This window comes from Ambystoma mexicanum, chromosome 4p (assembly GCF_040938575.1).
Source record: "Ambystoma mexicanum isolate Mex_15411 chromosome 4p, UKY_AmexF1_1, whole genome shotgun sequence".
NCBI classification, from domain to species: Eukaryota; Metazoa; Chordata; class Amphibia; order Caudata; family Ambystomatidae; genus Ambystoma; species Ambystoma mexicanum.
Window position 1 is genome coordinate 140,822,354 of NC_090927.1, and position 25,860 is coordinate 140,848,213.

The 25,860-nt window shown below is 42.4% G+C and overlaps 1 protein-coding gene across 3 annotated transcripts in view; it reads right to left on the reverse strand.

The window, feature by feature from the left end:
• SLC5A6 (solute carrier family 5 member 6) overlaps positions 1 to 25,860 on the reverse strand; it is a 1,144,170-nt gene that overhangs the window by 478,358 nt on the left and 639,952 nt on the right. For all 3 annotated transcript variants that reach the window (XM_069605582.1, XM_069605584.1, XM_069605583.1), the window contains exon 11: positions 14,509 to 14,576. In XM_069605582.1, coding sequence (XP_069461683.1) covers positions 14,509 to 14,576 — 68 coding nt within the window. The remainder of the gene's footprint in view (positions 1 to 14,508; positions 14,577 to 25,860) is intronic.

Sequence of the window (25,860 nt, forward strand, 5' to 3'; positions counted from 1 at the left end):
CTAAAGATGTAATATTCAATTACAGGTACTTTTGAGATCAGGGAAAAACAGATTGAGATAAGCATCAACTCTGGTAACTTATTTTTGGGATGTCACACAGCTAACTCAAGGTAGGTAAAATCCATATACTTTTTTTAACCTCACAATGAAATCCACGTTAGATCTTTCCCAGCTATACAAGGACCTTACATATATGACTTATGAGGGACAGTTGGAACCAAAGACTCTCTGTGAGTCTGTCTACAACAGCACAGGGAAAGCAAACACTAATGTAACACTTTAATGAACGACTCAAAATTATTCTAGGTAGCAACAAACTAATACAGACTTATTCTTAACAGGCTAGCAGCAAATCAGGGGAAGCAAGCCCCAGCTGTGGGACACTCACACAATTACCCTGCAGGAATAATCTGGTGAAACCAACACATTACTTTTGGGAAGAAGCACAACCTACTCACAGGAGAGTAATATACCTTCACATTACTTTTTATTAGAATGGCAAAACAGTTTAAGCAAAGAAAATATATTAACCATACTTTTAAGAATAACAAAGTTGCTCACTGTAGGGACTACCTTACTTCTAGTCCATAGTCCCCTTTCCTCCATACTTTTGGGACATTCTGTCTTGTGGGACAGGACCGGAACACTTGTAAAAAAGCATCAAATTGAAAAATGTGTCTTTCTCTTTTTACGCGGGGTACCGCACGCGGTCATAACCCTGCCCTCCTTAGCTCCGCCCCGCACATCGCCCTCCAGTCCTTTTCTATCGCCAGGTCTGAGACCATTTAAGCAATAATAGAGGATACTTATTAGAGGGGACAGCAGGACGGGTGTATGGAGGAAAGGGGACTATGGACTAGGAGTAAGGTAGTCACTACGGTGAGTAAATTTGTTATACTCCTACATCCCGTCCCCTTTCCTCCATACTTTTGGGAGATTACCAAGCACCCCTCCCAGGAAAACGGGTAGATGGAACTCCTTTACTGAAAGAGGTTTTAAAGAACCGCCTGCCCAAACTGAGCATCGGCTCTAGAGCTCAGGTCTAAGCAGTAATGACTACAAAAAGCTGATGGAGAAGCCCACGTAGCTGCTCTGGCAATGGTTTCCCAGGGAACATATTTCTGGAAGGCAACGGCAGCTGCCTTGCCCCGCACAAGATGGGCATGAAGAATGGTTGTTCTAAAGACAAGCCTTGAAGCGCGCTTGCACGCCTTGCCGAAGTCACCGCAATCAGAAAAGCCATCTTCCACGAAAGGAACTTCAAGTCCACCGTAGCCATGGGCTGAAAACGTTTATGGCATAAGGCAGTGAGGACCACATTCAATTCCCACTTTGGATTCTGGTGTTTTGCATAGAAAAGGGTCTACCTTTTTTTCCCTGCACCAGTTGCAGAATTTGTTTCAACTGGATAAAGACATTGTTGCTGGCCGAAAGCAAAATCTCCATTACGTCATCCGGGAGGCCCCAATCCTTGAATCTCAGCCTCTCAGAAACCAAGCGTGAAGGTTCTGTGTTTTGACCTCTGGATGAAGAATCTGACCCTCTTATCACGAGAGAAGGTCCCCTCTTATTGGACAACGTATGGGAGGGCAGATGGACATGTCCAGAATGTCTGGGTACCACGTCCTCCTGGCCCAATCCGGGGCAATCAGGATAATGTATTTCCCGAACTTTTGGAACCTCCTGACCACATGGGGAATGACAGGGACTGAAGGAAGCTCGTACAGAAGTGGAAACTCCCAGTCCACTACGAACGAATCTCCTAGAGCTCCTCATGGGGGAAATTCCCTGGAGCAGTTTGCACCTCTGGTTGACACTGGTCACGAGCAGATCCCCAAAGGGTGAAGACCTCTTGAAGGACTTCCTGACCTAGTTCCCATTCGTGGGAGACTGTGCTCTGCCTGCTCAGAGCATCTGCAGCCATGCTCTCCGGCTTGGTATACTGCTGAGAGATTCCTTCTTGAATTACCCGGTACCAGAGCTGCATTTCTTCGCTGCACAGTGGTAGTGACCCTACACCACTGTTAGGGAGAATTCTCATAAATGGCCGATTTCCCTTACCTAATGAGTCCCTCAGCAGCTTTGCTGGATTTCTACGGTTTATTATTATTTTTTTTTAATTTGATTTAGCTGTAAAAACAGCCTTTCAAAAAAGACATGACAAAATGACAAACAACATAACAAAAAACAGTCCAATCATTACATATATACATTTTACAAAAATAAAAATCAGAAAAAATGAATTTTTTCACCCTAAATTTCACATTAAAAATGATTAAATGCTAAAATATCAATCATTTTTAAACCAATTAATTTTGCACACCTCTTATGGCTATCACATTTAGCACTAAATTCAAGAAGTTTGTTCGTTCACATTTAGCCATGACCTTTACAGTCTTAGTTTAGTTTGCTCATCCTTATCTACCCAGAAATATAATATAGAACGTCCTTTTCAGATACTACATATTTTCCAGAATACACATGTCGTTACATTCTTTCAGATTTAGTGTCTCAACAAACTTAAGTATAGCTAAATTCCTTTTAGCCAGTTGACTATGGTACAATTTATCCCATAAGATCTCATAGTCAGTAACTACCTGTTTCCCGAACAAGTGTTTGAAAAATATGCATCTCTTTTCAATCAATGCAGGACAGACCGCAATTAAATGTTTTAGTTTCAGACTGTAACGGCTCCTTACAAAATCTACAATCCCCATTAGTTGTCATCCTATGCATAAAACGCACTTCATTTGAAAGACAAATATTCAATCTTATTCTCAGATAGTTAAATCTGCTTTTTAGATTAGGAAATTGGACAAGGTATTGCTCTACTTTATGTACTTCCTTGATAGCGAAAGATTGGCATTTAAAAATCTTTAGTTTTACACATGCATCCCTAGTCTTGATCCAATCAAACATCCATAGTTTCTTTTTAGCTCTTACTGGGTTGTTTGTAAGAGCTCGTCATCATTACCAGTCTCTGTCATTATTGATTGAATCCACTTTCGCCACTTAATAATGTTATTGTTGTCTGTATTCAACATGAATTTTCCCATCATAAACATCACACCATTATCTTCAGAAACCATCAAATACTTGCGATATAAACTCAGCACTTTCAAAAGATAAACTGCATTCAGGGATACCAAACCCAGTTCATGTCTTAATAGGCATAGTGAAACTGACATTGGAAGGCCACATACAGATTTCCAAAATTCGCCTTCCATTTTGACCCATATAGACTTCTTCATGCTTTCTCTTGTTTCAGAAGCATAGGTTAGTATAGGGACAACCTTCTGTTCATAAAATATCACTGCTGGCATCAGAGAAAACTTGCCATATTTTGCCTGTAATATTTTCGTTTGGTATATCCCAGTTGCTACTTTTTCTTTCAGAACTCTAAAAAATGGTTCAGCTGTATCATTACTAAATTGGAGGCCTAGATATTTATAGTCTGCCTCCATTTCTACATCTTGTATCACCCAACGGTAGTTAAACTGAGGACCTTTTCTCTTCAGACCCAATATCATAATTTTGCATTTCGCTTGATTTATTGTCAAAAAGTTTGCATCTGCATACTTACTCAGGGCAGCCAACAGGTTGTGCAAACCCCCAGGAGTCTTGGCCAATGACACCAGATTGTCTGCATAGAACAACCACGGCACAGGACGACTCCCAATTCGAGGGGCATCTGCTCTACGATTCAAAAAGTCATGATGCACCGCAGGCATGAACAAATTGAAGAGTGCTGGCCAGGATGCACCCCTGCTTGAGGCCTCTGAATGTCGGAATTGGATCTGATAGTGTTCCATCCGAGGCTACTCTGATTTGCACAGTTGTTTCCGAGTGCAATTCTTTTATCCAAAATACTAGATATTCTGGACAATTTGCCTCCCAGAGTTTCTTTATCAACAATTTCCTGCATACAGAATCAAACGCCGCATGAAAATCAATAAAGGCCAAGTATAAGGTTTGACCTTTTAGCTGTTCTTGCTTTTTGATAACTTCCAAAATGTGCAGATTAATCGCCGTCCCCATTTCCGGCATGAACCCAGTTTGATTTGGGTCTCTCAATTTCACAACATTCAACCAGTCATTCCGATCTCTTAACAGCAATCTAGCAAAAATGTTGCTTGGTATGTCTAGTAAAGATATTGGCCTACAGTTAGCAGGATTCTCATGGTCTCCTTTTTTGTAGATGGGTATAGTTATTGCTTTCCTCCAAGAGCTAGGTATACGACGAGTTCTCACTATTTTCAGAAAAATTTTAGCCCAAGCCATAGGATGCTGTTTTTTCATATAATTAGATAAGCCATCAGGTCCTGGTGCACGAGAAGTTGACAGTTTAGAAATATGAAACAGTATGTCATCCAGATCGAAGGACAAGTCCTTAGCTTGTCTATTATCAGTTGAAGTAGTGTCCTCTTCTAAATTAATATCCGCATACAGGAACTTGTAAAAAGAGGTCCATACTTCTTGAGATATGGGATTCAGCTGGTGGATTGTTTGATCTTTGGACTGTCTATAATTCAACAGGGACCAAATCTTAGCTGAATTCTTTGTCTAACATATTTTCTGCATCCTGCTGGTAAAATATAGCATGTTTCGATTTCAACCAGTTCTTATATTTACACTTTAGCGATCTGAGTTTGGGTCCCCTATCACAATAGTTCAAATACATCACCTGTCTTTTGTCTTTTCTATATTGTGCTTTCCGCACTGAGACTTCCTGATCATATGTGTGCAAGGTCTTATTACCATTTCTTTTTGTGTTGTTTCTTTTAACAGCAAACATTTGCATTTCTTCCACATAGGAACGCGCAACAGTTAGACACCCACTCAGTCTCTTCGTCTCACTCGTAACCAAATTATAGCTTAATATGTGCAGAGATTTTGGACACCATTTGAATCTGTTTAACGCATTATTCAAGGATAGGTTTGTTGCCAACGAATTTTTCATACTGTTTCTCATGTACAGACCATGACCAGTTCATGGTTTGTATATCATGGTCACTTATTAGCTGGGTGAGAATAAAGAATTCTGTTATACAATATAACAATTGCCCATCTACGAATGTATAATCGATCATGGCAGATTGTGCACCACGATGCCAGGTGTCATGTTGTGGAATGTCCCCTCTTTTGGCACCGTTAAGTTTGAATAGATGACGCTCTTCCATTATTGAATTCCATCTCAGAGCAGCTGTAGATACACATTTACCTCTTTGAGCATGACAAGTTTTAGTCAGATCCCCCGTAATGATTATGTGATCACAGGTTGGATGTAGAAGAGTCATATTCAAAAGGACCTCTAAGGAGGTAAAGAATTCCTGGTCTGTAATAGCTGCATGGTTCCAGTATTTATTTATTAATCCTATGGTCTTGGAATCAATTTTTATCCTCACCATTTGAAGGAAACTATTTAGGGAAAACCACGGCTCTAATTGAATATTTGGAGATATTTTTATGGCTACCATAAGTCCAGCTCTAGGTCTACCCTTAACAGGCATAATCGCTGGAACTAGAGCTATAATGTGATTGTCCCAGACCGGGGCAGATGCTAACCACATCTCTTGAAAAGCCAAAATATCACATTTTCCCAACAGACAATCCTTACTTTTTGTCAGATGTTTAAATCCTCTCGTGTTCCAAGAGGATAGAGAAAGAGTGATTGACTTTTGGGATAGTTAATTTCTGCATGGTCTCTCTTCTCTGTCATTGTAACATCTTTCACTTTCAATTGATGAACCCGATTGTCGGTTTATAGACTAATATTGTGCATTTGTGAAAGCTTTACGACAGATAGGTCAGTTTGATGCAAGAACTCTATCTGGTCAATATCAGCCGAACATATTCCTTCCAGAGCTGGTACATCCGCAAAGATGTTCATGACTGACTGTCTGCTGAGATCAAATGCGTGGAACGGATGCAAGCGGCACTGCAAAATTAGATGGTGTGTTAAGACAGGTTTCAGAGGGGCACGCTGCGCCCCTCTTAAGGCAAGATTCGTTTTTAGATCTCTTTGATGTAACATTTTATTTGGATAGGCCATTGGAACTGCTTGGATCGAAATATGATTTTTCCAAAGAGTCCGCTGTATTAGATTTGATTACCATAGAGACAATTCTTTGAACCGATTTTTCAATTTCTTCTTTCCATTCTTTCATTATTAAAGTGTCCACACCCGGCAATTTTGCAGGCTCTCCTGGCAAAAGTTCAGAGGATTTCAAATCTGTAGGATTCACTATATTTACAGAAGCGGGCTCCACAGAAACCGTGTCATTCCCTAACGGAGCTGAAGCCAAAGCCACCTGGAGGCGATTGCATTGTTCTGATTACTTAATGAAACCAGGCTATCTAGAGGTTCATACACCAAAGATGCTATTTTGGCCAATTTGGTTTGATTAGCTTTAAAAAATAACATCACAATATTTATTGGCAATAGCTTTCTGCGCCATTGTAGTTGCTGAAATAGGTTTTGATAGCGTCTGTATGAACTGTCTAGTTCCAGAAATATTAGAGTTAGGAATAGATTTAACATGTTTTGGTTTTTTTGTAGCCTTAGGTATCGGAATTTGTCCTTTTTTAGCTTGCTTCTCAAATATAAGGTAAGTGGTCCCTTTGTTATCTGGGGCAGAATCCTTTACAATTTCAACATCCTTGCTTTGTTGGCCATTTCCACTAGATGATGGAGCTGGGGTTTCTATGTTCTTCAGTTTTGCCTTTCTTTTTTTGGAGCATTGCTGTCCAGTAACACAATTATCCTTCACACAAATGACATCCTTTTTAATTTCTAGCACTTTCTCTCCAGCTTTATTAGCAGCATCATTATTTTGCACTGGTATTTTCTCCTTTCCTGCCTGATGCTGTAACACCAGCTGTTGATTCTGTGAGCAATCAATTAGTAGTACATCAGGTTTTTCAAATTTATCAGCATGTATTTTCCTCTGTTACTCTTCACAGATTTTTTTCACATTTGAATCACTATTATATTGATTATTACAGCAGTCGCATGAAAACTTGGCATTCTTTTGATTCTGTAGTACTTTAGTTAATAACACATGTTACTCATTAATTTTTGGAATCTAAAGAATTATACAGTCGTGTCAGTGAAAATAACGCTGCATTCATTGTTTGAAGAAAGGTCTCAACACCTACGATAAATGTCCCTTGAGAGGGTGGGTTTTTTAAAGCCGGAGTGTATTGATTGCGCCGTGGAGTGGGGTGCGTGAAGGAGCAAGGCAATACAGATGACTCAATAGGCGAGGGGGAGAACATCATTGGCGATTTAGATAGATCATGAATGCTCGCTCCAGTTTCACACTATAAGTTTACCTCCTTGCTGTGGTTATGTAAACTCACATCACAATCATTATTATTAGTACAATTTTCTCTGCTTGATGTTGCCTTTTTCAAAACTATATCAGGGAAATCCGTTTCAGCCATAATTTCAACCTGATCATCAGATACAAAGTCCTTTGTTGGGTTTGGGGGTTTTGCCGTATGTACGACTTCATTCACTCCCCCTCTTATTCCTAGTTGTTCTTTAATGATAGCCAGCGCACCAGCTGCTATTAGAAAATTAGGCGGGGTATTTATCAAATCAATCACCCCCCCCCCCCCCGATTTCTTCCTGTTTATCTGCATGTTCAATACAAGTCCCCTTGGTTGAGTGAGAAAATTGAAATTTTTCACCTCCTCCCCCCATTTTAGCACCCAGTTCACAAAATTTGCGTATGTCAGCTAAGGGTGCACAGGATTGTATGTTTGTAGCAGATTTACACGCACGTACTAACTGAATGGTGCGCGAGGAGATTTTGGGGTTTGGAAAGCCGCTGCCACACAAGCTTTTATTTTGTCTTGTGGCGGCATTCCTGTTTTCAACGTTAGCACCATTATGGCAGGACTGCAGAGTATATTTTGTTTTTTCCCTTTTTTTTTCCAAGTAGCAGATCACTAAATTACCGGCAGTCGCGGCTTACTTATCTCTCGCTTTGTCAATAAGCTTTTCCAACAAAACCCAGAAAGGACAATAGCAGTGACAACAAAGTTCAATATAAATGACACAAAAATTTAATGGACTCACCATACAATATTCCACTAATAGACTTATTCAGTTTCTTCCCCTAAACTACAGTGCAGGTTAAAAGTATAAGTACACAAACAGCAAAGCAGCAAACAGCTAACAGTACATTCATGTACTTCCGTGTGCGCGAGTGCGCTGCACACGCTATTTTTGAAGTTAAGTGGGCGGGATCAAAGGTGGGAGAAGGAGTCACTAGCCCAATCAGAAAGAAGCTCAAGTAAGAGAGGGAGGAGTTTAGTTCAGCCACAAGTGGATAGAAATGGCAGTATACGTTTACGTTCCAGTACAGGAACTTAAGTCACTTTCACTATTTACTTCTCTGAAACGAGTCAGGCAGCTTCCGTGTCTTTTAAAGACGTCCGCTCAGCGTTGATACTGCAATTCAGCAGAGCACGGACGAGCAAGTACTTGAAAGGTGAACGCGAAGATCCGTAATGCAGTTAATTTCATCCGACGTTCTCACACAGCTAACAGTACTTTCATGTACTTCCGTACTTTTTTTTTTACCCGATAAGAGTGTGAGCCTTTTTCCCACTCTTACATGTGTTTTGCTGTGTGTATTTTCACTGTTTGTGTGATCATGGGCACTGGAGCCTCACCTACTCCATGTGCACCACTTTTTGTGTGCGTTACACGGCACCTTCAGTGCAGTGACACAGGGTTGTCTTTGAGACTTCCCACCGATTCCATTTTTCTGGGGCGGACTACTGTCCCCCAGAAACAGGTAAAGTTGCCATTAACTTTATATAGTCACTTTAAACCACAGACCCAGTACACCCCATCTTACATGGCGTATTGGAAAGGGTTAACTCTTATCCCTTTTTGTCTGTGCCTCTTGGAGCCTTATTTCACTTCCTTAACATTAAGACTTGGCTGGTGGCAGTGCTAACTACCCTAAATTTTCTACCGCGATTATATTATATAAACGTGGCATTGTTTCAGGCTATTATATTAGCCTCGAACATAAACCCGCTTGACCAAATACATTATATTTTGGTTCCAGCTGGGTTTATTCGCCATTTCTTTTTGTTAAAGTCTTTCTCGTGTTTTTCTGTGCGTGCCAAACCGGGGATGACTCCTTTGTTCGCTGTCTTTTCGCGGGCTTCTGCACAGTAGTCTAGGTAGGCAGGATGTGAGGGAGGGAATCTTCAGACCCCTGCCATGGGTTCCCTTGGTAACCCAAGTCGCACTCTTGTCCGTTTGGCCAAGGGGACTGGCCTTGCCAGGCCAGCCACCCTCCTGTGTGATTGACAGCCAGGCTGGATGAATGGGGGAAAACTGCATAAAAAGCAGGTCTCTGGGACTGAAAAGGCAGAGTGCCACTGGAACGAAAGTACAAACGAGGAACTGGAAGAAGAGGACCCTTACGAGGACTGAACAGCCCGGTGAAACCCTGCTGGAGGTCCGAATCTCCAAATCCGACGACAGAGAAGATCCTCCAGGAAACCTCTTCCCTTGAGCTGGTGGGACCAACCAGTGCGCCCAAACTACAAGCCAGGACCGAATTCAATGTACAGAGCTACAGTGGGCCGGATAACTAGGAAGGTCGGACCCTACTTTTTTTTTTAAGGAGCACACCTTTTATTCGTTGTTTGGCGCTGCTGCTGGTTTCTTCAGGTAGTGCAGGACCCTCCAATCTTCCTACTTCTGATCAGTCCGACAGTTGCTTCAGGAACCATGAGCCTGCAGGAACTACCAGGAACGTCTGCCTCAGCTACAGCCCCCTCTCCGTTTTAAGGTACTATGCAAATCCGGTTGTCCGTTTCATTCAACCGCAGTAAAAGTGTTTGAAATCTTTCTCCAATCCGAGGGCTTGTCCTTCTCTTCTCTTTGAACTAACTTTTCTACCAACCAACCTTGTCTGGAATCTGTGCCATGAACTTTACCGCAAACTACCCTGAACTGTGTGATCTTGAGCAAAAGACTTTTGACCCATTGACTTCGGCCCTAAGCCTTTTCTTGCGGATCTCCTCACCGTAGTCTCTCTTGTTCAATTGCCCCGAGTACTTACCTGTTGGTTTTGCCTAATTTCTAATAACTTTGTCTTTCCCTCCCTTTTAAATTGCTGGAGTGCCATTTTGCTCCTACTTCAATTTGTGAGCTTAACTTGTCTGGAATTTAAGGGAAGTGGTGTGGTGTATTTAGGATTGTGATTTTTAACTTGCTTAGAATAGTGAAATGTTATACAACTGTTGAGTAAATAAATATATATTCTTTTACTGGAAACCTTGAGTCAGTGTTTGCCTGAATCATAGTAATTTCTGTCCTTTGTGTAACTATTTGTACTGCTTACTTACTCTTGAGAAAAGTCTGGCGGCTCCGCTACTGCTACAACTAGAACTGTGGTACAGGCTTATACCAAAGGTGAAATAATACTGTCACTTGTAGTCTTAATTGCGTGTAGTGTTCCCAAAGGGTACTGCATATAATTCTGCCTAACAACCACCTCTCTTGTTGAGGTAGTACATGGCCACTGTGTTGTCCGTCATTATCAGGACATTCTTTCCCCGTACAGAGGGCAGGAAGGCCTTCAGCGCTAGTCTGATTGCCCTCAGCTCCAAAAGATTGATATGAAGTTTGGACTCCGATGGAGACCAACGACTGCGACTGCCCGATCGTTGGTGTGGGCCCCCACCTTGTGAGTGAAGTGTCCGTCACTACTGTTATCTCCGCCCATGGTTGCCAAAAAAGTTCTCCCTTCAGAATGTTGTCCTCGCAGGCCCACCACAGAAGATTGTGTGTGACTCTGCTTGGAACCTGGAGTAGGAAGAACTGGGACCATTGAGTTCTGAGTACCTATTGAAGGGATCTTTTTCTCAGGTGGGCCTCTGGCACCAGAAAGATGCAAGATGAGAGGCAGAGCAACCTAAAAAAGAAAAACAGAAGGCTGGGACACGCTGGGCACATAAAAATTTGTATTGAGCCCTCACCTTGGGTGGTGAGCTCTTTTAGAAGGATGTATCCAGACAGCTCTGATGAACTAGTTTCTGAGAAGGTGTCATATGGGACTTCTTGTAATTGAGGGAGAAGCCCTGTCTGTGAAGTGAGTGGCAGGTGACGTAAAGATGATCCAGGACTTGTTCGGGAGAACGTGCCCTAATCAGCCAATTGCCCAGGTAGGTGTAGACATGAATTCCCCCCCCCCCCCTCTCCTGAGATTTGCTGCCACACTGCCATCAGCGTGGTGAAACCCCTTGGGGCGGAGGTCAGCCTGATTGGCAGAACTCGAAATTGATGAACCGCCAACTGCGAACTTCAGGTATTTTCTGTGCTGGAGATATATTGGCACATGAAAATAAGCATCCTGAAGGTCTAATGACACCATCCAATCCTGGAGTTCGAGAACCTGAAGGATCTGAGAAAGTGTGACCATCTTGAACTTGTCCTTTCTGAGGAACTTGTTCAAGTATCTCAAATCCAAGATGGGTCTCAGTCCTCCGTCCTGTTTGGCTATTAATACATTAGGGGAAATACTATCCCTTGTTCCTCTCCACTACAGGCACCAATTCTACAGTGCCTTTCTCCATCTAGTAGGGTTAACATTTCCTGCACAAGGAGCGGATCGGGAATCCTCAAAGAGTGGTTCCTCGGTGGATTGTTCTGAGATCTCTGTATGAAAGGACAGCAGTAACCGTGGGCTATGTTTTCCAAGGCCCAAGCATCCAAAGTAATGTCTCGCCATTCTTCTAGATGCCGCCTTTGAGGTCTGCAACTTCTCAAGGATCCCTTCAGCTTTGTTGCCAAAAAGATGAGACCCGTCAAAGGGCATGTTGAGGAGTCTGGATTGCACATCCGGTGCAAAACCAGACTTCCTCAACCACGCAAATCTGTGAATAACGGTGCTTGCCGCCATGGCTCTGCTGATGCCGTCAGCAGAATCCAGACCCGACGGAAGAGACTTGCACAAGTCTTCTTTGCCGTCTCTAACAATATCCAAGAAGTAGTCTCTTTCCTCCCCTTCGGGAATGTGCTCAGCCGCCATAGAAATGCAGTCTCATACAGTTTATGAAAATGTTGCTAGGGCACATGTGGAGTTGGCTGACTCAAGAGCCATGCTCCCTGCAGAAATCAAAGAAAAATAAATAAATGTCCTAGCCCATGCATCTATCCTTTTGTCATCCCTATCCGGTGAGATGGTTGGATAGGCTGCCTGTTGGTTGCATTAGCTGCCTGCCCCACCAGACCTTCTGGGGTGGGGTGTTTTGTTAAGTAGGTGGGGTCACTACTAGATGGGCGTTTTTTTCGTGTTAAATTCTTGTTTGCTGCCGGTCTTGACTCTAGCGTCTCCCAGTTGGCAGTCACCCTTTTTTGAAGAGCAATGTGGAATGGTAAAATGGGATCTTTTTTGCGGACCTGTATCAAGGATATCTGTTAGATAATCCTGTTGTCAGGGGAGGGTAGGTCTACTCATCCCAAGTAATCTACAACTTTAGACATCAACTGTCTATATGATGCATCTGCCTGTTCATCAGATTCAGGTTTACTAAATTCTAACTCTGGTGATGTGTCCACTCCACTGGGTGCTTGTAAGTTTTCATAAAGGTCTTTTAGCCTGGACATCTCCGATATCAAGCTATCAGGTACATTTGGTGTACCATACTGTAGCCCAAATTGCGCATCAGTATCCAATGGCTCTTTATCCTCATAAATAGAGGTTAATGACTAAAAATAATCATTTATAGGTTCAGGAGTAGAAGTCTTATCTAGTAAAGGCGTCGACAGTTTCAAAAATGCTGAGCCAGACGCTCGAGGAGTCTTCAATATTTTCCACAAAGTCGTTTTCGACTTTGATGGCACCGAAGGCGCAGTTGGCGTCGAGGGCGCAGCTGGCATCGAGGGTGCAGCTGGCGTCGACTTATTCTTCGACTTGCGGCTCGAAGGATCCTTCAAGGATCCTTCAATGATTCCTCATCGCGTCAAGGTCTCAACGGCTTTCGATGTGGATCTGGCCTTCGCCCCAGGCTCTAAGGCGCTCAGGATTTGGCTCGAGCTCTTTCCTTACTGGCTTTAGAAGGCCCGGAAGGAAGGAGCATAGCTTGTCGAGGGTTTTTGCTTTTTCAAAAATCTTGAACATTTATAACATGAACACATCCCATTCAGACGAAGATGTCGAAGTAGGCGACTTATGGTGCCTCTTTTTCGACGAGTGGTGGGAGCCACTCCTCGACCTGGACCTTTTCACATTCTTCCTTCGAGGAGAGTCCTCTCGCATCATCCAAAAAAGGTTTCTTCTACGGGGTAGTCGATGGGGATTTCTTGGGGTTTCTACCTATCGCCAATTTCCCCTTTCGCTTCTTCATAACTTTTTACGTTCATCGATTGGCATCCCGAGCAGTCCGAGGTCTTGTGTTCCACACTGAGATACCACAAGCATACTGTATGCGGATCGGTTATCGATATCTTGGAACCGCAGTCCTGACACTTCGGGGTAGTCAGTGTCAAAGATGAAGACATTTTAGATGTTCACGAACTAAACTATTGAAGCGTGCCATAGTTCTCGAAGCGTAAGCTTACTCAGAAAAATGGGACGGAAGCCAACGGGTGCTGCACATGCTATATATAGCTTCTATGACATAATCGTCGAGACCGAGGCCCTCGAGGAACAGAGTCAACTGCATCGAAGCACAGCGCCCTCTGCCGAGAACGTTTTTCCAAAGCAGCTGAAGATGGATATCGAATATCAAAGATGAGGAATATGTGGGAGGACACAATCCATTTGAAGTATATAGGGTAGGGGTGAAGATGGAGGAGGTAAAGGAGATGTGGGGGTGTTCAAGGGATACTGTGTTCTACCAATATGCTCAGCACTGGTCGCACAGCGGGTTTTCCCTCCCATGAGATCCAACTGCTGAGTACCACCCCCAGGGAAACTATCCGGTAGCTGCCTCACCTGCCGGGCCTCAGGGGATTCATCACAGATCACAAAGTTGCTACAGTTTATCTGATCAAAATAATAAAATGCGGATGGTATGTAGTCAACCTAACGAAAAGTGCACGTTTTTATAGAACATAAGCAACAATTGGATTAATTTAATCCTGAACAAAAGGATGCAGTGTACTTGTCCCACCTGACCAGTGCCAAGCGTCAGAAGTAGAATCCACTCTGCATTGCACTGAATACCAGAAGCAGTAAACGCAGATGCTCACAAAAAGCACATTTGGCAACTGTTATTTTGATGAGACATCAAGGCAGGTCCTATCCTTTTGCATACACCTTGATACCAAATTAACATACTACCTATGGATTTTAAATCGGGGTGGTTGTGCTCACAAAATTATACTTTTTACACAGATTTTGAAAGTACTACATGTGGGTATTTGCTATCAAATGCCAGGAATCATGCATTTCGAATAACTTTTTAAATTGTTCACATTACTATTCTAAAGCAAACTACAAATCCAGGCTGGTCAGTGTGTCTTACCTGCAGCACTGAGCCCATTATAGAGGAAATGTAGGCCATTCCTATGCATAGCAATCCATAGAGAAGGGCTGGGGAAGGAAGCAAAGGAGACACCATCAAGAATACAAAGTGCCAAGTTAAGCTGATCATTGCCTAAAAGTGTACTTCAAAAAGGTACTCAAAAGACTGATCGCATTGTAAAAAAATAAATAATAATGTATAACTCAGAACACATTATTCTATATTTCACAACATACCAAAAGAAAACATACAAGGAGATACAAAAAACAGCAGTAAGTACTTTGTAATAAGCTGATTTCTTTTATTCATCTTTGCTCGGAAGGAGTATGTTAGAAAATGAAATAAACACCTGGCGCATATGTGCACTATTTATTATTCCAAATATCAAGAAGGAAATTTGTAACCAATACTGCGAATTACATAGGAATATTGTAACCAATACTGCTAATTAAATCGGAGACTCATAACAAGACAGTAGTGATTACCTTCCAAAGGTTCATTCACTCAATGAGTGTACATCAAAACAATGTTTACAAACAGCTTGTGGCTCACATATCTGACAAAACTATTTGCAATAACACAAGAACCTTATTCGATTGCTTTGTAATAGAACTTTTTTTCTTGCTGTTTTGTTTTATTCCATAAACATTACATTAATAACATAAGCGAGTATAAAAAAGTAACCAAGTTTATCTATCCAACCTATAACAACAATACACAAGAAACAAGCATATTCAATACCCACCCTTAAGGCTCAATAAATAAGACACACAGACAACATAAATCCCAAGACAAAACAAACCCCACCAACCCCCCCACCCAACATTTAACCCCCAACTAACGTTTACCAATAAATTACAGTACCCCACCCTACACCTACCCATAAAGATCATTAAAGGTTCCCCATCTTTCAGCATATTCACCCTCACGATTGAATCTAATTGATTGAGATTTCTCAAAATTCGAAATTATTTGCAAAAATTATTTGCATGTCCATCAACCAATTCTCAAGTTGAGGCTTTTTTCTAGTCTTCCACACTTTCATAATTTGTTTAGTTGCCATCAATAAAGCTCCATCAATCGAATACGAAGAGGCACAAAAAACATTTTCACATCTACCCTCACTTGAAAGTAAAAACTGCCATAAATGTTTGCGAAATGAGATATTCTCAACATCAATTATGTCTAGTATATATATATATAATACCCTCCTACAATCCCAAAGCATATGTAATAAGGTTCCCCTTGTATGTTGACAACCCCAACAAAGATCACAATCTACCAAACTCATTGCACACATCTTCTCTGGTGTCCAGTATACACAACCCAAAACCCGTTGATGAACACAGCGCAATTTCAGATCCATCTTATTCTTTACTGCCACCCTCCAAGCACTTTCCCATAAATTCACTGACCGGTCTCTCCCCAATTCCTAAGCCCAAGCTAGACGTAACATCTCCCATGACTCCTTCACATATTTTTCAATGGGCATTAACTTAATAAAAGTTGATAGCATACGATGTGGAGTATCAAACAATTCACAGATATTGTGTTTTCTGTTCAGTGGTACACCCAACATCTGTTGCCTTTCAACCATTAATTGCGCTTAAGATCTATACCTTCCATATTCCCTATTGCCCAATTTGTATTGCTCCACTAGCTCAACAAAGGAAACCATTTTCTAATCTTTCCATATATCTTCAATTTTTATAATACCCCTGTTAGCCCAGCTTCTCCAATTTAACATTTTGTTATCCATTTGCAACCCCGGATTAAGCCAAATGGATGCTCCTCCATACATAAATAAATCCTGTCCACATCCCAGGATCCATTCTACTAATGCAGTTTTTGTAACGGCTACAGTTTCCAATTTAACCCCCGAATTTGGCAACTTCCCAAAAGAATATAAACTATTTAAAGTAAATGGTTTAAGTATCTCTCTTTCCATGGTAAGCCAAAATGGTTCTGTTATCTTACCCTCCATAAAATAATTACAGGCCTTCTTAAGTAGAAACACTCTGATAATTTTCCAACACTGGATATCCAAAACCCCCCTCTCTAACTTGGCGATTCATGATAAAGCAGGGAATTTTTGGCCTTTCATCTACACCTCATAAAAAGTCCATAAATATTCTGTCAATGTGTTTAAGCTCTTTCTAGGTAAATTTCATAGGGAGTGATTGTATATAATATAAAACTTTAGGTAGGAGCATCATTTTCCGCCCAAATATTCAAAATCAATCGATCCCACTTACGTAAATCCTTTTGCAAAATCGCAATCAATTTGTCAATATTAAAATCCACCATCTTTGTGTCACGTGCAAGACAAATCCCCAAAATATTTCACATAAGAACTTGCCCATTGACAATTCCAGTCTAATAAACTCCTACTTGAAAGATTAACTTCGAAGTGGGAAAACAACCCTTTCCCAATTGACTTTATAACCAGAAAGTGATCCCACCTCCTCTAACATACGTTTCAGAAGATTTCCCCCCTCATCTGGGTTCGCTAACAATAAAGTCATCTGGATACGCTAAGACTTTAACTTCTCTATCTCCCACCCACCAACCATGAAGGACCTGTTCCTGTCTTATGAATGCGAATAACGGTTCTAGGGCCAAGTTAAACAGAAAGGGCGAAAGTGGACAACCTTGTCTGGTTCCCCTAAACAACTGAAATGTTAGAGACAGCTCAGCATTAACCCATAACTTGGCTGAGATTCCATATTGCAAGGCACCAATAGCATTTAAGAATTTAGGACCAAACCCCCTTTGAATCAGGGTATAATTCAAGAATGACCAGTTAACACAATCAAAGGCATTCTCAGCGTCTAAAAAAATAAGTAGCATCTCTTTGGCTTTAGAATTAGACAACCCCATTAGATATAATAAGGTCCTAATGTTATTAACCATACCTATCTCCCACTTGTGAAAAATCAATCAGTTCTCCTATAGATTTAAGTAGCCGAGTAGCCAAAATCTTTGAGAACATTTTTACATCGACATTAAGTAAAGAAATAGGCCGGTAATTGCTGCATTTAGTGGTATCTTTTCCTGGTTTTGGTATCAAGGTAATTACTGCTTCTCGCCTAGACATGATATGATAGTTTATTTATATAGCGCCTATACACAAAGTGTTTCCAAGTGCTTCAAGGCAAGGGAGGGAACAAGGGAAAATACGACATTCTTACAGGCCATGAACAGTAAGGATGTGAAATTAACTATCGTACTCGGCCTGACAACATTTCAGATAGTGCAAGAGTTAAGACATAGATAGGTAAGGGGGGGTGTGAGAGTGGGAAGGAAATGGAAACAGACAGGCGACTACTGTATTAGGCCTGACAACATTTCTGGTAGAGCCAGAGAAAAACAAAAAGGTGAGGGAGAGGGGTGCAGAAAGTGAGGGAAGGAACAAAACGTGCGACTATCGTACTAGCTCTGACAACATTTTAAATAGTGCTTGTGGGGGAGGAAACAAGTAAGGGGACGGGGAGGAGACAGACAGGGTTGTTATCATATGCATCATACTAGGTCAAGGGACAAATCTGATAGAGTAAGTGCATAGAACAAAGTAAGGGGAGGAGATAGGAAAAAGGGGAAAGGGAGAGGAGGAGAGAACAGAGTAAACCGTCAAAAGAAGTGGAGAGCGAATTCAATTGCAGGAGTCCGTAATAACACATAATGTTGCAAGCCAGGATACAAGATGAAGATGGGAACAGCATGATTCAGGGCCACCATGATTACAAGATGCAAAGGAAGTCCAGCATGAGAGTTAAGGGTGAAGCACTGTGAATCAATGAAGTCCATAAAAGTCAAATCCAGCATTGGCCACAAGACGGTGATGGTGACACCAGAGTGCCTCAGGACAGACTCCTGCAAAAGTAGCCTGGAGAGGGGCTTGGGAGGAGCAGGGTATAAGAATCAAGCAAAACAGGCAACACCTGTGTGCAGGAAGGGGGGGCACAAGGGAACATCACGGGGGGACCAGAGTGGGTGGGGATGGCGTGTGGGGACAGAGGGAGTAAACACATGTTGGTACATGCTTATCTGCTGTCGGAGCAGGGGTTGAACCCTGGGTCCTCCTGGTCCGAACAGGTCCAAACAGGAATTGCCCTTTTCTTTGTATGCCCTGGTTCAAACAGGAATTGCCCTTTGCTTCGTCTGCCCCTCGCTTTGGTTGCCCAGGCGATCGACACCCTTGATCTAAGAACAGGAAGGCAGAGGCGGGGCTAAGAAGGTGGGCGGTGCTTAGGCCAGTTGACCTAGGTGCACTTGCACCTGCTCCCCATCTGCAAAGGGAAAGAGGCTGGAGGGCTCCTTAGGTAGGGAAAGAGAGCAGCAACCAGGAAGGCACCAGGTGGGCGGGGCTGAGGCCAGGTGACCTAGATCCACTTGCACCTGCTCCCCATCTGCTCAATCCCTCCAGAAAGTGCTGAAGTGATTGGTGCATCCAGCACCTCCCTCCCTTCTTCAGGTAGACATGGAATTTCTATTTTGGCAAAAAATGTGGCTAACTCACTTTCTTCAGCATTTCATTCTTCTGAATAGAAGAAAGCATAGAATGTTCCAAACCATTCACAAATGTCTTTCCTTCTAAACTTAATTTCTCCCTTCCCATTGTCAATCTTCTGAATGAATGACTTTCAGTCAAATTCTTTAGTTTGTTGGGCAGTAAACGCCCTCCTCGTTACCCTTCCTCCCAAAATTTTTGTTTCATGAAATAGACCTTTTTCAACTTGTCTTTCTATTTCATCCTTACGCTTCTCTCGTTCCATCCACACTTATTTTATCTTTCCTATTCTTAGGATAAAGCATATTTTGCAACCAGTGGAAAACTGCAAAAGCACAAAAACTGATTGCAAACAATATATGAAAAAGAAGAGTGATTCCAAGCTCACAAGAGAGGAAAAAAATAATTGGCAAGCTGAAAGAGCATACAAAGCAAGTACTCAAGATAAACAATATATTCCTTCAATTAACTATATTTTTTATTTTTTTTGAGCAATTAATAAGTGCAAAAAGTAGCGACACGTGTGTAGGTCAAAGGTTACGTACAATACATATAAAGAATGTTTTTCTACTGTTAGTTATGACCAAGGGATACTTTGTATCTATTGGAAGTACAAGATGTTACCAAAGGTTCAGATTTAAATAGCAATTTTGTTTACAGTATTTACAATAAATACTGTAAATATAGTCCCTGGAGTTTATTTCATTTAGACTATGCAACCTCTACAGCTTTTATCCATGTTTGAATATCCTGCAGCTTAACTACCAAATACGTTTGCTTGACAAATATTAATAGGCATTATGCACTATAAATTGACACAATGAAATATATTTAGGGCACACTAGAACACATATCAGACATTGGTCTGAATAGTTGTAAGATGTTTGAAAACAAGCATGCGCAGGTTTTCCTTGTACTGCAGTAGAACTATTTTATCCTAGAATCCCTGATTCAAGTCTCAATGATTCAATGAATAATTCACAAGTAATCCAAAATATTGTCAAAAATAATCTAAAACAATACAGTATTTGTGAAGTTCGTGAAATATAAGCCTATTCGTGAGCAACAAGATCACAAACTTAAGATGGATTTCTAAAATCAGTCCTAGTGGACAGATTTTAGGAGGCCACCCTAGTTATGGTGAACAGGGAGCGCAGAGTTTAACCAAAACCAAATCAAGGTAGAGTGGCGAGTGGTCATGGCTTAGTCGAAGGAGAATGCAAGTGTGGTCAGGGGCCCTCAATGAGTCTCCGTAGAATAACACATAATAATTCACTTATACAGTTATAAACCGTTATTTATTTAGGCCTTCATAACATACTGAAAAATGAAACTAGTAAGTAGTAATATCACAAAATAGCATATAAAAGTAATACATACAATCACTAGTATGTTCACTAACAATACATAATTAAATAACTAACCTGGTGGAACAGTAGGTAATGCAGATGTAGATAAAACGTTGAGAACCAGTCACAAGTTTAATTCCCTATACTTTAGAGGTTCAACCCTAAGATGTATGGGGCCACAGGTCATAGGTTCCAACACAAGGTTTCTCACAGTTAAGTATTTTCTAAAGGGGTGCAATGGGCCTATGGTGGTGATTCAAACTATTTAAAAGTTCAGAAACAATTTACCAGTAGACATGTTCTCCTCTCTTCCAGACCCAAGGCTAATCCAGAGGCAGGATACGAGAAGACAGCAAGAGTAGTTGGTCCCACTAGTCCACGGTCTGAAGCACCAATGAGACTCTTCAGAGATCAGGAAGAGGAGCAGGGCTTCACCGGGCCTATCGCTGGAGGGGATGCTGGTCCTCTGCAGAAGCCATCCACGGGTACTCAACAGGCTACACTTCTACAAAGGATTCTTGGCTTCAACAAAGATCTTATGAATGGCTGCAGCAGTCCTCTTATCCAAACTTGGAGCTGAAAGCAAGTCCAAGCACACCAACGGTCAGGCTCTACACTGTTCAAACGGCCAGTAGTTGTCCAATCAGGGACATCTACTGGTTTCATATTTGCCCCGGTAGCAGACTTTCTGGCACCAGGGAAGTGGACTGAGATTAGAATATACCAGCCCCGTTCCTGGGCCACACAGACACACACAGACTCCCTAGCATGCAAAAGCATCAACTTTCCCGGGTGAGTGCATGACTTTATATGGGATTTCCTGACCTTGGAAGGCAGAAGGAAGGCCAAACTACAATATGGCCAAAGAACAAGCAAATATTTCATGGCATGGTTATTTTAGAGGATTAGCCACATTTAGTAGCATTACACAGTAAAAGTGAATGGCCACAGGAAAAATAAAGCCAACTGTAAAAATGTAACTGCTGCCAACAGCTTGTCTTTAGGCACATCTAAAAATAAACAAAATACCATTTGTAAAACGTTAGTGTGATATCATTGAACTGCACTGTAAGGTGCTGTTTACAATGTACAAATATAAGCATTTGAAACTGAAGTTTCCCAGTACTAACAGTCTGAGGGACTGGTTCATTTCCCCATAACAAATGAGCAAAAAAGGCAAGGTTAGTGAAACTGAAGGTTTTATTTCTCTCAAAAAGTCAAGACAGGATAAAAAAAAAAAAGAAATAGACATCTATGTAGGGAAAGTTGCAAAAAGGAAATATTTCCTAATACTCTTGTCTAAAGACAAAGGACAGGGGATCTAACCCACCATTGGATGGGTTTCCTGTTCGTCGGTTATAAATCCTGGACAGCCAATCCGCATTGCTATGTTGAGTACCTAAAGTCAGACATTGACGGCTGGGACAAATTTGTATGGGATTTACCCCTGAGAATTCTGTGCAGTTCACTACAGACGTATTGCTTCCAGGCAAAAAAGGCATTTTCACCTGAATAAATTGACGAGGAATCATCATTTTTTGAAAACAATTATAATTGAGGGGAAAAGATATACCCATTTCGCATCATAGGGGACGGAATTTTCCCCCAGAATTGAGAAGAATCAATTTTAAGTTTGGGCCTCGAGAACGAGCAAGCTGGTCGAAACACGTGTCGGCTGTTCTTCGGAAAACAAGAAATAAAATGCATTGTATTTACACTAAAGAATCTGCATATTCTAACATTTTGTTGTGACAACAATGCTGTTCATTAATACGCATGTACTGAGCGCGAATATTATCCACAAACCCTTTTCTGACTTTATTGTATAACACAAACCCTTGTGGGTGGGTTCAATGTTTGGAGGTTTTCGCTGGCGGTAACATTTATATTTGGAGAATGGAGAATGGTAACTTGTATCAAACCCATGACCTAATAATTCCATGTTGAGTACCTAGCCTTTGCTCAACGGTGAAGTCAAAGCGTTGAAGACTTATGGGCCAACTGAACAATTGCAGATTCTATCCCTTCATGCCAATTAGCCACTTTAAGAGCTTATGGTCTGTCTGCACAGTGAAGTTTGTCCCAAAGAGGTAGGATCTCCGCTTCCTGACGGCACACATAATGGAAAAACAATGGAAAAACAGCCTGGCCTTCTTCTGGCGACTGATGAAACATTTAGGACATTCCCTGCTTTTGTCATCAACCTGAGAGACATCTGCACCTATCCCAGTGTTAGAGGAATCGGTCTTCACTATAAAAGGTCTGTGGTAATCAGGGTACCTGTCAAAGGGAAAGCTTTAGGCCCTGCAAGGCCTTCTCACACTCCCCAGACCAGACAGGTCTTTGGAGTAGTGAGGGCAGTTAAAGGAGCAGCTATGGAGCGATAGTCTGCCATAAAATTCCTGTAATAGAAAAGCCCATGCCGGAGTTTCAGTTGTGATATTTGCACAGTCTTGTATTGCTTGGACTTTGCTGGATAGAGGCTGCATTTTGCACCCACCAGCCACATGGTCAAGTGGGCCTGCTGAAAGGCCTGCAACAAAATTCCGAGAGGTCTCACATGATCTTCCCAAGTAGGGCTGAAAACTACAATATCATGCAGATTTAATCTAACCCATTCAGAGCATGGTTGACTAGCCTCTGGAAAGTGCAGGTACATTTCCTCTCGACTAGGTCTCTCTCTACTTGTGGTGTTCCCCAGGGGTCTAACCTTTCACCCCGGCTATTCAACCACTACCTTGCACTTCTGGCCCACCGCATCCCTACATTCTGTTCAAACTTTCAGTGTTATGTGGATGACACCCAGCTCTCCTTCAGGCTCCCCTCAGCCACCTCTGCTCCTTCTCTCATACCGGACTGTCTGGCCGCAATTCAGGAATGGTGTACTACCAATGATCTCTGCCTTAATGCCATTAAGACCAAGATCCTTTGCATCGGGACACCTGCTCCCTCCTTTCCCCTCTCTCTGGCCGCCCACCCTGAGCCCTCTTCCTGATCCTTCCTGTGAGGCTAAGAACAATGGTATCATCTTCGAATCCACCCTCTCCTTCTCCGCTCACATCTCCGACATCTATGAGAACTTTCAACTGCACCTCCTTCGAGGTATTTTGCCTTTTCTCACTTTCCCCCAGAAGCTCACTGTCTCTAGAGCCCTGTTCTCCTCCAGGCTGGACTATTGCAGCAGACTTTCTAAATCTGCCTGCCTCTACTCTTCAAACTTTACAACTCACCCAGAACAGGACTGCAAGACTTGTCCTTAGCCTCAAGCCCAGGGATTGCATCTCTCCAGCTCTGAAATCTCTGCACTGGCTTCCTGTGGCTGAAAAGATCAAATTCAAGACACTTTGCATCGTCCACAAGGCTTTCTGGGGCCTGGGACCGCACTACCTCTAACTTTCTCTTCTTAAACATCTTCCTTCTCAAGCTCTCTGCTCATCCACCACCAATCATCTGAGGGTTAGACGCTTTTCCAAGCAGAGAATTGGGGGGAGGGATCTCTTTCCTCAACTGGGGCCTTCCACTGGAACAGCTTCCCCGCCGCTCTCAAACTTGAGCAGAACCACCTACAGTTCCAGCATCAACTCAAGAGCTTCCTTTTCACTCTCACATTCGCTCTTCCTCTCCCCTGCTAATGTCCCTGGTAGTTCCGCACAATGGTCACCTGGCCACCCCTGAACTAGGGCCCAGGCTCCTGCATATCCAGTTACCCTTCCACTGCCACCTGGCTACCTCAGCACTTAAGGGTCTGTATCTGTAACGCTATAGTCCCTTCTCTTCGCATTTAAGAGCCACCCTATGGCAGCACTTGAGTCATCTGCACTTCTCACCCCCCACAACCCCTTTGGCACTTCTCCCCTCTTCCCTGCACTTGCGCGATCAGAGTGACACAAGGCCTAGTAAGATCGCTGTTTGTCCTCCTTCTGTTTCCCCCTCTTTGTCTTGTCGCGCCTAGAAACACTTGTGTACAGGCACGTTATAAATGACTTATGATATATTCTTTAGATCAAAGGGCATAACACTGAACTGGTAAAGTCCCTCAGGCATTGAGAATGCAGTCTTCCCCTTGACATCTTCTGTCACGGATGTTTGCCAATACCCTGCAGTGAGATAAAAGGTACTGAGATACTTTGCAGCACCCAGTTTGTCCAGTAACTTATCTGTTCGTGGAGGTGGATGAGCCATCTGTCTTGGTGACAGCATTTAGTGCTCTGTAGTCAACACACAGAACCAATGGACTGGACCAAGGACTACTAGAGGGACCGATCACCCCAAGATCCAACATTTTGTTGATCTCAGACTTGGAGACCTTAATTTGTCCAACATTCGAGAACTCCTACTTTTGGCAGGCACACTATTCTCCAGCATCAATGTCATGTTTACACCAAGGTGTTAAAGCCTAGAGTTGGCGTAAAAAGGGGGGGAAATTGCCTAAGCAATGTTTTCACCTCACCTTGCTGTCGTAGTGTCAGTTTAGGGGATATTATTACACCCTCAATGGAGCCATCTGAAGGGCTGGTCTGGAACAGGTCAGCGAGAGGTTTAAATTTCTCTTCTTCTGAAGTCGGAAGCAGGGCTCCCATTTCAACCCCAGGGATGAAAGCTTTCAATCTATTAACACAGAACACTTTGGGAGCCTGACCACCTCTTGCAAGGTCTACTAAATAGTTTACCTCACCAAGTATTTAAACTACACTGTAAGGACCAGACCATTTGTCCTGCAAAGCTCAAGGCCGTTTAAGATTGCTGATCAGGATTTCTCTGCATGTGGAAAAATGTACAAGTGAAGCTTTCTGCTCACACCAATGTTTCACCAGTGCTTGTCCAACCTGCAGGTTGTCATTGGCCTGAGCCATCAGAAGGGCTATCTTCTTCCTCAATCCAAGCACAGTCCACTACATTGGTAGTGACAGGAGAAATTGGGCCTGCCACCCATCCTTAACTATAGCGATTCCCCTGACAGGGTGACCAAACAAGAGTTCAACTGGACTAAAGCCAACCCCTTCATGAGGTACCTCTCTGTAGGCAAATAGCAAGCACTGCATCAGAAGGTCCCACTTCTTTCTTTGGGGCTCCTCAAGGGCTGCAATCATTCTTTTGAAAGTTCTGTTGAATCTCTCAACTAGACCATTGGTTTGTAGATGGTATGCAGAAGAACATTAGTATGTTACCCCACTCTCCTTTCACATGGCCTGCATATAATTAGACATACAGTTGCTGCTTCTGTCAGACACTGCTTCTTTCGGGAACCCCACCCTAGTGAAAATACATAGTAATGCTCTAGCAGCCAACTTTGCAGTTACTGTTTTCAGTGGGATGGCCTCAGGATATGTTGTGGCATGATCAACTACCAGAAGAATAAACCTGAGATGTTCTGCTGGACTTCACCTTTCAGGATGACTCGTGCTCGTGGGCTTCTCTCCCTGGCTGTTCCTGTTACTCAGCGTTCTTCAGTGGCACTTTCGTTTTCTTCATTCTCATGAGCTTCAAAAACTC